The following is a 15,900-nucleotide window of genomic DNA, read 5'->3' as shown; positions in this document are numbered from 1 at the left end:
GAGCACGACTGATTTAATAATATAACAAATATGCACTATAATTGTAAAAAGTACCTTCTAAACTTTCTCATTTTTTAAAACGATATGCTGTTTTGTTTATATTTTTCTTTATTAAAACCGTGTCATTAGGTTATTTACATAAATGCTTTCACAGATGCTTCTTCTCTAAATTGAAGGATTTCAAATGTCCTTTATGTTCGTTCTAAATCTTCTAGTTTTAAGGTACCACGAAGGGAAGTTATGATACCTCAATATCTTGTCATGCATGAAATAGTAAAACTTTTTGTGCAATATAACCCGTGGTTTTTTTGGTTTCTAAATGAAAATGGATCTCCAAAACAAAATGTTAATGATATGGATGATTAAAAGCCGAGAAACCATAATTTTCTTGAACAAAGAAATTCGATATTTCAAATACTGAAAATAAACATTTATACTTGATTATATATTCAGCGAGTTCAGAGCACAGTTTATAATTTTATTTTATGTTGGCAAATTGAAGTTTAACATTAGAAATAAAAATGTTAAGACTTGAGATATTGTCTATTAGAAAACGAGAAAACGAGAATACAATATGCCTGTTAAGTATGTGCTTGATTGAGACAATAGAAGTGTATTTGTTTTTAAATCTTCTAAATCTATTAACAGGATACAAATCATTTAAAATATTTCAGAGTGAAGTTTTTAAACAATAACTTGTTTTCTCACTATTCATTACCTTGTTTTATTTCGAATTCATTTTGCATTCTCAAAATTGACGAATATCTGCCAAAATTCTAAATTAACGATGTACCAAATGAATGCACCTTTTTGTGTTATTTCAGAAACAGCAGGAGCAGATACTTGTTTAGCAAAACTCAACAGCATTAGTACCCATTTTATATTTATCTAAATAACGTTGGCTACATATCTAAATAAAAACCACTTTCACTTGTTCTGCTACTCAGTTTTGTATTTATAATAGAATGTTCTCCATATCAATGTTACGTTTTCCGCCTCGTGCGTGTCGTTTGCCCAGCAAACTTATGTATTCTTATAGCATATGGTCTTTACGAGTTAACAGTATGAACAAAACAAAGTATTGGAAATAAATCAATCAAACAGCATCCTAACATCAAATATCAATAAATTAATTCTTTTAGAATGGAGGTTTCTATATATGCTTATGTGTTGTCTCATTGGCACTGACACCACATCTTCCTATATATATATATATATATATATATATTAAGTGTTATTCTTAGTGTATGAAATCCTTTTTGCTTTTCCTTTAACGATATTGACTCATTGTTTGCTTGGTTTAAAGACAACTCCTTTAACAATGTGGTATAACATAAATGAGTCATCAAACATGCAAATGGTTACGGAATATGTTTGAGGCAAGAAATTGTAATCTAATTAATGATATTTTTGCTATAAACATCCTGTTTTGAAGTCGGAAACATAAGGCATATGCAAATCAACACATAGAAGTAAATAAAAATTAAAAAAAGATACCATGAGAATTTATAAATCTACCAGTAGTTGTTAAGTTGATAAAAAAGAAAATAGTTTCGAGCTTTAGTTATTTCAATATTTTTTTTTTGTATCTATTAGGATTTTCTTTCTTAAAATATCTAAAGTATACTTGTATTTCAAATTACTGATTTTAGTTGATAATTTCAGCTGAACAATCTCTGTCTATTTAATCTCAACTCTTTTTTAATTAAACATTTTTCTCAAAATTTTTCCCCCAGTGGTTAAAAAACTTAATTGTAAACGTGTTGATAAGACATACAACTTTATTTGTAAGGTCTGCATTCCTTGATTCTATTCCAGTGTCGACAACTGCAACGATGACTCCGCTCCCATTATAACATTTCTTCCATGCAGGTAATACATTTATGCCATAGTCTTTTTCACTCTTGAACTGGTAATTTATAAAAAATAAGTTGATTATATGATCACTAAATAGTTTATACCAAATTTATCCATATGTGCGGTTAATGCATTGCGCATATTGCGCTTCTGTACCGGAGGTTATATTGTCGGATGATTTTTTTTTTTAATAACTTTTATAAATGATAAGCACTTGCTTATTTTGAAATTTGTGAGTATAAATGAAGGAAATTCGTTCCTTTATTATATAAAGTTATAACATACAACATATTTAACGATAGAAACTTAGACGCGCATGTCGTCTATACACAACTGATCACTTGCAATCACAACACAATTGGAAAATTAAAAAAAAATAACAAATTTTAAGAGCCAAAAACCAATTTCCTCAAATATTAAAGGCCATCTACGACAGAAACTGAAACGTAGGTCAAGAAAGTATTTTGACCGGTACCTCATACTTTTATAGTATAGTATACTAGTTTAGTAGTGGTAGTGTGCAATGCAATTCATGAAAAATGAAATATAATTAATATACGTTGTAAATTTTCGTTCATTGTTTGAATTTTATAAATACTAACCAGGTACCACTGATATTTCCATAACGGATCCATGATATTACTGTTGCAAGAAACTGTTAATCCTGGATGTTGCTACAATTAAGAAAAGGCTTGTTTTATAAAAACAAAATTTGATTTAAACCATGGTTATTCTGGTTGCTTTCGTATTGTCGTTAATTTCGAAAGGTGTTTAGGAATCAATCCCGAAATACTCCGTGATATCAAAACTCATTGTTACAATTGTCCAATTATAATCATGCACCAAGGCAACTTTTTCATCAGACAAAATATAGACGTAAGAAATTGTATTACGTGTTACATTTTTTTGTTATGCAGCAATATAATTCAAAAATGTTTGGAATCAGATAAGTGTTATCGTTTCAAATTAGTGATATCCGATACAATTAAAAGAATTTTCATTGTGAAAAAGAGTATAATTATATTATCTGTAAACGTGTTTTAATAAAATTAGATAAATACAATGTATATGTGTTTAAAACGATTTGACCTCTATATCTAATGTCATAGATAATTTACAATTCTTGATATTAGGTCAGGTAGATTGCTCATTATTAGAATACTTGAATAATTGCTATAAATCAAATTGCAGTGCCTGCATAAATGGATATTTTGATTATATTCATATCATCCGAATTATAATAATGTTCGTAAAAACAACACATCCTATAAATAGGTCTCCTCTATTCTTAACAATTTGTATCGTAACTTACTTCACTGCACTGTTATTGCCATTCTTGTCGTGTAATTATAGCAGATGCAAATTTTTTAATTACTAAATAATGTAAATGTATGCTAATGGTGTTTTGCGGCGGTAGACTAACCTTATCAGGATTTGGATCCAGAAGAAAGCATATCCCACTATTGAACCTGTAATAAACACAACTCTTTAGAAAACACCTATTCGCATTTAAATGCATGCAAACGTTGATACTGGTCTCTATATCATATCAAAATATGACAGTTCTTGTCAATTCGTTTTTTATGTGTTTTGTCATTTGATTTTTGCCATGAGATTAAGGACTTTCCGATTGGATTTTCCTTTGAGTTCAGTTTTTTAGTGATCTTACTTTTTTTCCCATACAATACTGTCCAAGACTTCTTCTTCAGTATATTGATCAAAATGCATATGCCACAACAAGTAAAAATTACTCTTGGAGTGTTAGTACATATTATCTTGTGTATATCACACAATCGACAACTTTCTTTTCTGAAACAACTCGATTTTTCTTCGAACATTTTCATTCTAGTATAATCTGTAAGTGTATATTTCACCCTAAAAGCACCTTGAAATAGGTTGAGGAAAGATTTTGGACACATGTTTTATTATGCTCTCCAAAATAAGGGATTGCAAAGAAAATGAAATAACGTATGATGAATAAATATGACACAATAATTCGTTCAAAAATGTGCCCAAGAGAAAACATGCCAAACACAAAACCCGCTCGAGTTTCAATCAATTTAAATTCAAAATACATAATGTTGAACTAACTTTACATTCGTTTCCTTTTTTGTTGTAGTATTTCAAGATATAATTCGTTGAAGTGCACACACTAAGGTCAATTTAGCAGAGCTTATCCCGTACTTTGCTATAACTCTAATCAAAAGTTATCTTTGAATTTCTCGAATTATCAGACACGAAGACACGAAAAACCTGCCTTTGCTAACCAATGATGAGGGGAACCTTCAAAATAGTCTGGGTTCTTTTTTTTTTTTTGGTAATATTTTAAGGTTCTTCTAAACTACAAGATTCATAAAAAGACTGGCACTAGACCTTTTTCAATTAATGTTATAAAGTTACTTACCCATAATATGCTACTTCAAAAAGTATTAAATTTAGCGTAATTGCCTTCATCTGTGCAACTAAAACATGTATAAGAAGTATGTGTGTTTATCTTATCTGCTTAAGTCAACAATGTACAGATGTGCGTTTAGTGCATTACCTATCATTTAGTGGTAAGATAAGGAAGGTTGAGTATATCACTGCGTTTCATAAAAAGGGATTTCAATTATATACACTTCAGTTTTATGTTTGTCTGTTCTATACAGTGGACATTGAATAAAAAGGAAAAGATCAGATACCGATTATTATGCAACAACAAAAATTATTTCGATGATTTGAGATAAAGTTATACTAAAAAAAATACTGGTCCTTTTTTATCACCGTTACAGTTTAGTAGTTCTACATTTTGATATTGCTGTAAAAATATATTGCATTATTTTTATAGTTTAGCTGATTTTATGTTTTGATTTAGAAATGTTAAATGTTGCTCATTATAAAAATCACTCAACAAAAACATTTACTGAAACAAGAAAATAATAAAATGAAAAATAACAACCCATTATACGTATTTGGAAAGAAGCTCAGTAGTAACAAGACAGCTACTTAATTTGTATGGACATATATTATCAATAAAGCATTTCCGAAATCTGCCATTGTGGTTGCGGTGGTCTTATAAAACCCAAAGACCTGATGATTATTGAAGAACTTGATCTCTAGTTCGAAGCCTTCATGTGCAGTATGTTTTGACGGATACCATATTGGAACGTTGAAAATGAAAAGTAGGATGATTCTTGAACAACAATGCACAATCAGACCAATAGACTGACGTCCGAAAAATGCTTAATTAAAGATAAACGATCAATATATAGAACTTTCCTAGCGTGTTGTTCTTTATTGTTTGATGAAAGAAAAAAATGTATTATCCAACAGGGTTTTTTTTATCATATGTAAGGTCGAATAAACTTCTTTACCACTTGATATATTGATTTTTGGATATTTACAACCTATAATAATATTTTGAGTCAGATATAAGTATCATGTTTCAGGACGTATGGAGCAACAAATTATGAAAACAGAATAAGTTATACATTTTTTTAATTTGAAGTATGCACATTTTAGTTTACTAACTTATCATATAACGTTTGGATATATATTCTACCTTTCTGATTACTTGATAGTGGGGCAGGAACTTTTGTTCGAGTCGTGAAGCATGGCAAGAATCTTTCCTCACAATAAAGTGAAGCCTGACAAGACTTTTATTTTCATAATAAATGTATGCAGGGGAAATCATTTTTGCACATCGTTTTGTACATTAGCCCTACCCTCAAATTGTATAGCACAGTCCCTTACCTGTTAGTTTCAACTTACATCTGCTTCGGCATTTTGATATCAAGAATTGTTTTCGATACGTAATAGGAAAATAATTATTTTTCATATCTGTCATATGCTTACTAGATATGTTTGCGTAATGTTTAGAAGGCATAAACAAATTTCAAATGCGTAATGGCAATGGGCATCTGTAAGAATTATTTGCATGGTGTCGAAATTAGAAAAGGTTCTCAATTCATCACACAACCATACCTTATATAAAAATGAGTGTAACGCTGTGGTCGTCTGCATTGGCATAGCTTATCTGTACGTCGTATTTTATAAATGTTTAATATAATTGTTTCATGTTATTTATATTTTAGAATAAATAAAATATACGTAAAGCATATACGATTTTTTATTTACTCTTTGAAACATTTTCTTTACTTAATAATATATCTTAATTAACTTTCGAAGTCGTTAAGATTTTTATCTAAAAAAATTAAATAATTGAGATATATTTTTATCTCACATAAAAACAACAAAATATAGATTTCAATGAGTATGTTATCTATCTGACTTAACACATAACCCAATTATGATATAGATTATCTTTGATTTCTTATATCATTTACAACAATTTTTCGTACGATATCTTGTATATTTGTTGACTTTTCCTTTAAACAAAGATTTATACGATATATTCGTTTATTAAAAAAAAATCGTAAAAACTTTATAAATATCTTATTAACGCTGCAGGACGACCCCGGGTGCGGGAGTTTTCTCGCTACATTGAAGACCCATTGGTGGACTTCAGCTGTTTTCTGCTCTATTGTCGGGTTGTTGTCGCTTTGACACATTTCCCATTTCCATTCTCAATTTTATTCTTAATTTTATTAACTCTGTTTGTTTAAATATTTCACAAATGTCATACATTCTTCCTTCTGTACTAATAATGATAAAAGCAGATTACATAGTGTACAAAAATTTGGACATTAACATACTCAATAGATTTTAACGGTCTTTGGAATCGTTAAAAACTTAGATATAGGTCCCATAACAGGATGTCCAAACTTAATAATTGTAAAATACGAAAGAGAGAAATAGAGAGAGAAACTCAAACACATAATTATTAATACGCTTACCCAAATGTTAAAATGAAAACATTTTTCCTCCTATTGATTTAAACGTTATCAATCAAATGCAAACATTAAAACTGCATAACACAAACATTCAAATCTTGGTTACGCATGTATTTGCTGATAAGATTGCATAATCATTATACATGTATAACATGTCAAATGCTTTAAAAAGATATTACATAATGTTAAACATTTCCAAAATGGTCCTTTTCTTCATCGTATTTTTGTTTGTCCCGTTCATCTTATTTCTAAAACAAAGAATTTATCTGAATCATATATTAAATCAAAATAACTGTTAATTTAAATTAGAAATTATTGACTGTTTGGAGGGACAGAAATTTAGACTGCAAACTACTACCTACAAAACTAAAAAGAATGATTCTAAAGGTTATTTGATGATGAAAGTGTTTAACGACCATGACTGCATAAACAGCCTACCACGGGTGGCAATCAATGGTTCTTTAATTATTTGTATAGTTCAATAATCCTCTTTGTTGGTTCCTATTTCTGCCTGTATGTGTATGTTTTAAAAATGTAAACAATTCGTTCCGGAAAAGAAAATCATGTTCAGTAACCCTCCCTTCACAGCACTCACTTCATACTAACAACCTTTCACTTGGATAATCTGCCAACATATTACACCAATTGATCTGTTCGGTGGAGTAGAAATCTAACTGCAATTTGGTAAACTGTTTCAGCAATGGCTTTTGTGAAACCACAAAGGTTAAAAAGAATTAACACAGTAATTGGAGAATTCACAATTGTTTTACTAGAAACAATAACAATGCAGGATTCATACACAAATAACGAATCCTTGCAAAACATTCCATCTATACCCAACCCGACTTATCGCTTACTGTCAAGTATTAAATGGTCGTGATATATTACCTATGCATTTGTTGTGCCATAACTTCGTTTGTCGTTAATCGGTTATGTTGATATACAATTTATTAAATTGTTAAATCCCCTTTTATCGAAATGTCCTTTGTACAAATAGCAAACTGTATTGGGTTAATCATTGTCTATTTTAAGATATTACAGGTATACCTTTAAACGGCAGGTTTTGTTTATCCTAATCTATTTTAATACATAACCGACGAGAAATCTCCCTTGATATTGTTTGATTTTGATGACTAACACTTTATGCAAGCTTACTAAAGTTTTTCTTCTAATTTTAATCTGAGTACTCGGAAAAAATCTTACCAGGTTATAAATTATAATCATAGCAAATTTAAACACGAAATAGATCGTAGAAGGAATAAATCAAGTAAGTACCATTTTGCCCTTTTTATATTATGTTAATTTCATAAAATAAAAGTTGAGTTGTTGTAAAATCCATTTTTATCAAATTATTAGAATATGAATATAACTGTTAAAAATATTGACAATAATATTATACTTCCACCTTTTGTGTAAGATATTGGAAGAGGCTTCAAGTACATGCAATGTCAATCTTGCTTTGAAAGGTTGAAAATCGTATTTTTACATGCACTATAGCGAAATGAATCGTACTTTGCAATAAAGAATTATCTTTTATCATATTTAAGTTAGATCGATATTTTGTAATTTGTAGAGCACACATGACTATTAAAAGTAGCAATGTTTTTCAACAAAGACATGACTGCAGTAATTATTGACAACGGTTCCGGAATGATTAAGGCTGAATTTGCCGGAGATGATGCAACAAGACCCGTCTTCCCCGCTGTTACTGACAGACCAAAATATCAAGAAGGTGTAGTTAATTTTACGTTTTTAGCTTATTGCTGCGAATCAAGGTGCGGAGCTATAAGTTTCAGTCGATATACACGCAATCTTGAAATAATTATTCATCACAAATGTATTCTGATTGGTTGCTTTATGATGCGGCTGAGATACAGCAACAGCTATTGGATAACATGAGATAAAGAATTATAGACTTTTCTCATCTTAGGAGAAGACATTGAATGCATGAACATTAAGTATGTGTATCACAGTTTCGATCAACTGTCATTAATCCATGTTCGTTTTACTATACAAACATAGCACATTGAAATTCAATACTGAAATATCAAGTATTAATACGTATTTATTTACTTTATAAATCTGCAACAATCACCTTTAGTTTTGCTCATCAATGTGTTGTATAACTTCTGCAAGTAAAACAGAAATGCTAGGTTACAATGTTACGTTTCGTACATGTATATTCATTGTATTACGTGATGTTCAGCTAGAAATATAATTATCTCTGTTCTGGTAGAAAATTTAAGAAAGGCACATTAAATAGCCGATGACTTGCAATCCTCTATGGTCTCTCTGGCTCTATCCCCCAAAAAAATCAAAGTGGCGTCGATCAATGAATTATTTGCAATAGTGAGCTTCCTTCAGTGGGTCGTTCCTTTACTAATCACAACCATATGCATGTCCTTATATTGAGGAAAATCTTTTCAAACACTCATTAGTGGAACAATGAACTGATTAGGCTTTTTCTTAACCAAAACATATTGGCAATCGTTTTTAGTTTTTATATGTTTCGTGTTTCTCTTACGGTTAAATTTACGTTTGACATGTTCAAGGGGAGATAACTTAATTTAATTAATTATGTCAATAATATAAAATGTGAAATGATTTATAATTTCAGACAATCTTTGTGACCTGCAACACACCAGCATTTTACGTCGGTATCCAGGCTATTCTATCCCTGTTTGCATCAATATGAACAACAGGAATCGTGTTTGATGGAGTTTCTCATATGGTTCCTGTATATGAAAGTACACTCATTCAAATATAATTTGACAACGTTTTGAAATTTTTTTATGTATATATAAATGTGTTATTGCATTATATGATCGTCCTGAAAATGCATGAAATATTTGTCCCTGAACATTAGGTCCGATACCACAATTATTTTGTAGTGCATTTCTTTTAGAACATAAATGAAAATGAAAAAAATCCCACCTGCGCTTTCTCAAAGACACTTTTACAGTGTGTTGTACTACTTTTGGGACAAATTATATCAAAATTATAGCAAACTTCATCGTCTCTAACTCAAAATATGGACAATTTTATGTTTAGGGCGTCTTGAAATCTTTTGACAGCTTCCGAAGTGCTAATTTTAAACTTTTTTCAGCTGGACCAAACCACTACTTTCCTTTCAAATTCTAGACCCAAATTTTTTTACAGTGTAATTTTACCCCCCTACTTGCAATTTGAGGCATTAAACATGGAGAAATAAATTTGGAAGGGGTATAAAAATTAATGGCAAGTAACCCACTGTCAAGACTAGGGACTATATTTGTGAACAACGAAAATCAAGGACGACAATGGTTGTCTCGGACCTAATAGGGTAGAAAGAGTTGACAAATCTTATAAAAACTTAGTATGACCACAGCTTAATGCATTATAACACTGCTTACAAAGTTTCATGACAATAGGATGTATATTATAGACATTAAGTTAAGTTCTATAATCATCTTTGCGTGTAAAATTTTGACGTTAAAATTGAAAAATTTCAACTATCAACATTTGGGGCTTTAAAAATTAAAAGATTGAAAAAAATACTTTTTAAATGCCTTAATATATAACTTATCATGTACTAAAAGCAATAGAGTACTCATTTGATTTATCAGACTTTGCATAATTATTCAAAAGACATATTTATATAAGCCTGCGCCTAAAAATTGAGTTTTTTCAATGAAGGGGGACCTTACATGAAGATGTAATATTTTCCAGCAATTTTAAATTTGTGAAGCTTTTTGGTTATAAATAATCCTTACATATGTATTGAAAATACTTTAAATGGAAAGAAAAGTTACAAATAACATATCATATTAGTTTAAAAGGGTCTTAGGCCAAGTAAGACTGGAAAAAATTTAGGGTCAATTTAGGCCGTGCCACATATTTACATTAAAAAATGCATATTGAGGCTTTAAGAAATAAAAATTTGTGTCTTTTTTATCATTTCTTTACTCATGTGACATGATACAACAAATCTGAGCACAAAAAGACTCTTGCAATTAACTTTTCTTACAAACAGTATAGTCTGATAAAAAGATTTTTGCCTTTTTAGGGAAAAACTTGCATGCAATTTATTCTCAACAGGCTTATATTTAAACCACTTGCTATCCTACAGAAGAAAAGAAAGATATTATGTGAAATGGAACAGGTACAATAGACATTGTAAAGTGCATTTGATACAATTTTAGTGAGTTCTTCATTATGGACATCAAATTTTATGTACCAAGCTCCCCACTATTGACTTCATCCAAACAAGGCGTTAGACAAGGGTCATTTATACAACATATTTTGCACATTTTGTCGGAGATAATCTTCTTTTCTGTAGATTCAGAGTTCACAAATAAGTAAAAGAAGTAGATAAAGGCATAGAAACACAAATATTGACAAATGAAAACCTGTCAGATAGAAAGTCAGGATGCCATTTATGCATCAATATTGAAAAAGTTATAAAATGCCTATTTTGACCATAAAATGCCAAAATTGGTCATTTTTGCAGAAATTCTATAAAATAAAAGTTTAAATCCTTTAGTTTCATGCTATTTGTCAAATTGACACCATCAAATCATTTAGGGAAGTTGCCAAAGAACAGATTCTATATTTACAGATTTCACCTCTTAGGTCCGAGACCACAATTATTTCGTAGTGCATTTCTTTTAGAACATAAATGACAATTAAAAAAAATCCCACCTGCGCTTTCTCAAAGAAACTTTTACAGTGTGTTGTACTACTTTTGGGACAAATTATATCAAAATTATAGAAAACTTCATCGTCTCTAACTCAAAATATGGACAATTTTATGTTTAGGGCGTCTTGAAATTTTTTGACAGCTTCCGAAGTGCTAATTTTAAACTTTTTTTAGCTGGACCAAACCACTACTCTCCTTTCAAATTCTAGACCCAAATTTTTTTACAGTGTAATTTCACCCCCCTACTTGCAATTTGAGGCATTAAACATGGAGAAATAAATTTGGAAGGGGTATACAAATTAATGGCAAGTAACCCATTGTCAACACTAGGGACTATATTTGTGAACAACGAAAATCAAGGGACGACAATGGTTGTCTCGGACCATTAAGCAACCAACAATCAATCAATCAATCCTATATCAGGGCTCGACATTAACGCTTGTCCGATTGTCCGGGACAAGTGGACACAGGTGTCGGGCAAGTAGATTCACCATACTACTTGTCCGATGGGACAAGTGAAAAATCAAGGTCAGATAAAAATAGATCAAATTCAAGACTTATACATTCCCAAAAATATGAATGATTGTTTTATTGATCATACTTAATGAAATAATTATTCATTGATTGAACCAGAGACATATAAAACTTGTATAATATGTCTCTGATTTGGAGTTTTGAACATGCTGGCAGCCATTGACCAGGGGGGTATAAGTAAGGGGAAAGAAACCAATGTTAATGTATCTTCTTAGTATAAGCTTCCTTGAATTAGGAGCACCTCCATATGGAGTTTTACCTAAACTTTAAGATATTAAATTAAAGTATGTTTCATTTGATTTTGCTTTTATGCATAACAATAAATTAAAAAAGATTTTATTTGATAAGATCTATGATATAAAAATTTAAGATGAAAAAAAAAAAAAAATCTAAAAAGGCAGATTTTTTTGTAAAATGTGTATGTACTTCATGATCATATATATCAATGTATATACAAATCAAAATAAATTGTAAAAGCTTGTTTTGACATCATCAATAAATTAAAAAGGTTTACTCATATACATGTTCAAGGTGGCCAGGTGTATTTACGTCCTTGGTTTAACCCATACCACTACTAAAGAATGAATAGGTCCATAGGGGAACGTAGTGGTTTGGGAAGAAATGATGATTTAATGATTGACAAATGATAGTGACATTGAGTCAGAGAACACAGTCTTGCAAAAAAACTTTCATTCTGAAATAATGAAATGTACTTTGATGCGGTATTCATATAACATTACAAAATGCTCCTTTTATTAGGTACAATCAAAGCCCAAGTGTTATTATTGCATAAATCATCAATATGTTAGATTTTCAATTATGAATTCGGACAAGTGAGTTAAGAGTTCGGACAAGCTGATTTTCTTGCCACTTGTCCGAACGGACAAGTTAGAAAAAATGTTAATGTAGAGGCCTGCCTATATATGAAGGTAAACAAATTAAATTATTTTTTGACAACGTTTTGAACATATATTCCTTTTATTTTTTAAATGTTTTATTGCATACTTTACTAATTTAAACAACAAAATATATACAGCATTATATAAGTACAAGTATACAATATATATTTATTATTATAAATTAAACATGATATTTTATTCATTCTCTCTTTTATCTTTTGAAGACGAAACGCGCGTCTGACGTATATACAAAATTTAGTCCTGGTATCTATGATGAGTTTATTTAGAGTAATAAACATTGAGGTGATTCATGAATAGTAATTCCGGAACGTTTTTTTAACGGAATAATATTGCGGAATATCACCATTCTTCTTTTAAATGAAATTTTCCTGTAGACAAGCTACTCTTGTATGAAACTGACGAAGCTAAACACTCATTGGACATATTAGAAGCAATGTTACGTATTTTTTTTATATTTTTAGGATATGCTGTACCTCGTGTCATTAAGAGACTAAATTTCACAGACTAGATTTGACAGCCTACCTACAGGATACTTCGAGAAAATGGATATTGTTTCAACTATTCTTGTAAGAAGCTTTAATTTGATTTGTTTTACAAAAATTAAAAAAAGAAGCAAAACACAGAATTGATATACTTGAAAATTTGAAACAAAATCCTTTGATCATATTGTCTGATAATTTCCTTTCTCAGCGTAGAAGAGTGATTTGATAAATTATTGCTAGAAACTAAGGGTGCACTTGCCGTTGTCAATAAAATTAATAACGTCGTCATAGGTTAAATAGCGATAAACAGATTATAATTTGTTATCTCGTCTGTACCCATCAAGCAAGAAAATCAATCTATCTTGAGATGATTAACGATAATCTAAAAATATAAGATATCCAGTTGCAAACAGATCAAAGATAATTAGGAAAATCAGATAATGTTTATGCAAATAAGCTACATAAAACATAATTAATAGACTATTATTTATAAATAAAAATTATCTTCCATGAATAAAGTCATGTTGCAATTATTTCACAAATATAAAGTGCAATCACATACACTACAATTCTAATCAATGACCAACAGAAAACTAAAGAGAAACACAATGTATAAACAGAAGGAATAACAAAAGGTTCTCATAAAATCGGATTTCTAAAATATAAGAAAATTTGCATTGCAAACATCGGACTATTTGTACATTTCAAAACTGTGAACAACATAAATTTATAACCTTATTTTTTTTTGTTAAAATCGTTATGTTGCTCTAGTTTTCGTGCAAGAACTAGATTCCTCTGCAAAATTTTCTCAAATAGAAAAGAGCTACGAACTTCTAGATGGTTGTGTAATCACTATTAGAAACGAAAGATTCAGATGACCGTACGTTTATTTCAGCCCTTCTTTTACGGGAATGGAGGGTGCTGGTATACTTGAGATGTTACATAACCCAATCACGTCAACAGATACATGTATTGACATCAAACGAGATATGTATAATAACATCCAGATTAGTAACTTATTAAGCAAACCAATTGTTGTTTTCAAATTATATACAAAACTGTAGTCGCTATTTGGTCTAGATATATTATCTATAATTGAAACTAGCGCTTACGATTTACATCGATTTGAAATGTCAAGGATTGCAATTCTTTCGTTTGGCAAAAAGTTATCAGTTCTTTCCGGTCTTCGGCTTCCACCTTCATTATAACTGACCGCTTGGATATCGTTATTCGTGCTGAAATCTGTATTTAACATAAACGAACACTACAAGCAATCAAATAAAAAACCAAAAAAATGTTTTGCAAAAACTTAAATGTGGTTTGGTAATTTGTTTTATACTTGAATGCCATAGCATTTACATAGTAAGAAAAAACAAACAAACGTTATTACGATTTATTATTCTGCTGTCAGTATGAAAGTGGATGAACAAAGTATACAGAAATAAGACGAAAAGAGTCGAGGAGAATTAGAGATGACTAGATTTGAGATAGTTTGACTTCATTACATAAAATGGCAAATGAATTGTAAAATTATAGATATATATATATATATTGTATTTAAATAATGATCACAATCTCCATGATGATTTAAATGTAAGTACACAATTTAGTGTATTCAACTTTTTTGCTTTTGTCTTCATGAATTGAAGAAAGGTTGAAAAAATAAATGGAGGCAATCATCCCGAATTCGATGAAAACTAAAATAATTGCCACCACAGAACGGAAGTACTCGGTGTAGATTGAAAGGTCTATTTTAAGAATTTTGTCTACGTTTGGACAAATGTGGATTTCTAAACAGGAATATGACGAATGTGGACCCAGTACTGTCCGCAGAAAGTGCTTGTCATGTGTATATGGATAGTTTTACCTTTTGTAATTATGTACAATAACAGTACTAAAGAGACCCATTTAGTATACTGAACAAATGGGTTTTCGTGTAAACATATGTAATGGTATGTGTTATTTCATTCCCATTTACTAAATATTTATGATTGTTATTATAGTTATTTTTCGTATATACACTTGTTATTTAATTAGTTAAGTTTTATTGAATTATTTGTGTGTTTTCCTTGTGACTGTTATTTTGATCAGTTAATGTAAGAAAAAGTTACTACAATTAAAAAAAAACTATGTTTATAGACCATACCAAATCGACAACCAATTAAAATGATTAAATAATCTATTTTCCCCCTTTTTTTTTGAGAAAAAAGAATACATTTACAAAAATGTTTCCTTCTAATCACAACATGTAATTACGCTTGAGCTGCTTGTCTAATTTACTTCTCCAATTCAGGATGTGAAAGCATATATTCAGTGATTTTGCAATCTCAACAGAAATAACAGAGAAAGAACGAGTAAATCGCTCAGCATTAAGTTATTGCATACAGCATACGTAAAACACTACATTTCATGAAGAAAAGTCATTATGTGATTTGGCTTTATTTTAAAGAGACGTTTTTAATAAAGCATGGCCTAGTAAGCGCACCACTATTTGATTGGTTTATTCAATTTATAAAGATACAATTAAATTTCATTTGTCAATATTTAACCTTTGACCTGTGTCACCGCCCAATAAAAAAAATAAATCATATATAACC

At 30.0% G+C, this 15,900-nt stretch overlaps 1 protein-coding gene and 1 pseudogene across 1 annotated transcript in view; one reads left to right on the top strand and one right to left on the bottom strand.

Annotated features, from left to right (window-relative positions):
• Nucleotides 1-6,797, bottom strand: part of LOC143042756 (endoprotease aex-5-like) — a 43,235-nt gene extending 36,438 nt beyond the window's left edge. The window contains exons 1-5 of the mRNA XM_076215214.1: nucleotides 6,693-6,797; nucleotides 4,262-4,319; nucleotides 3,281-3,326; nucleotides 2,460-2,531; nucleotides 1,778-1,909 (exon numbers count right to left, since the gene is read on the bottom strand). Coding sequence (XP_076071329.1) covers nucleotides 1,778-1,909; nucleotides 2,460-2,531; nucleotides 3,281-3,326; nucleotides 4,262-4,311 — 300 coding nt within the window. The 5' untranslated portion in view covers nucleotides 4,312-4,319; nucleotides 6,693-6,797. The remainder of the gene's footprint in view (nucleotides 1-1,777; nucleotides 1,910-2,459; nucleotides 2,532-3,280; nucleotides 3,327-4,261; nucleotides 4,320-6,692) is intronic.
• A 1,491-nt stretch (nucleotides 6,798-8,288) lies between these two features.
• On the top strand, nucleotides 8,289-15,109 carry LOC143043812 (actin, cytoplasmic-like; annotated as a pseudogene).
• Nucleotides 15,110-15,900: the final 791 nt, after the last annotated feature.

Source organism: Mytilus galloprovincialis, chromosome 8 (genome assembly GCF_965363235.1).
Source record: "Mytilus galloprovincialis chromosome 8, xbMytGall1.hap1.1, whole genome shotgun sequence".
NCBI classification, from domain to species: domain Eukaryota; kingdom Metazoa; phylum Mollusca; class Bivalvia; order Mytilida; family Mytilidae; genus Mytilus; species Mytilus galloprovincialis.
The sequence above is the reverse complement of the archived record's forward strand: the minus strand, read 5'-3'. Positions and strand labels throughout refer to the sequence as shown.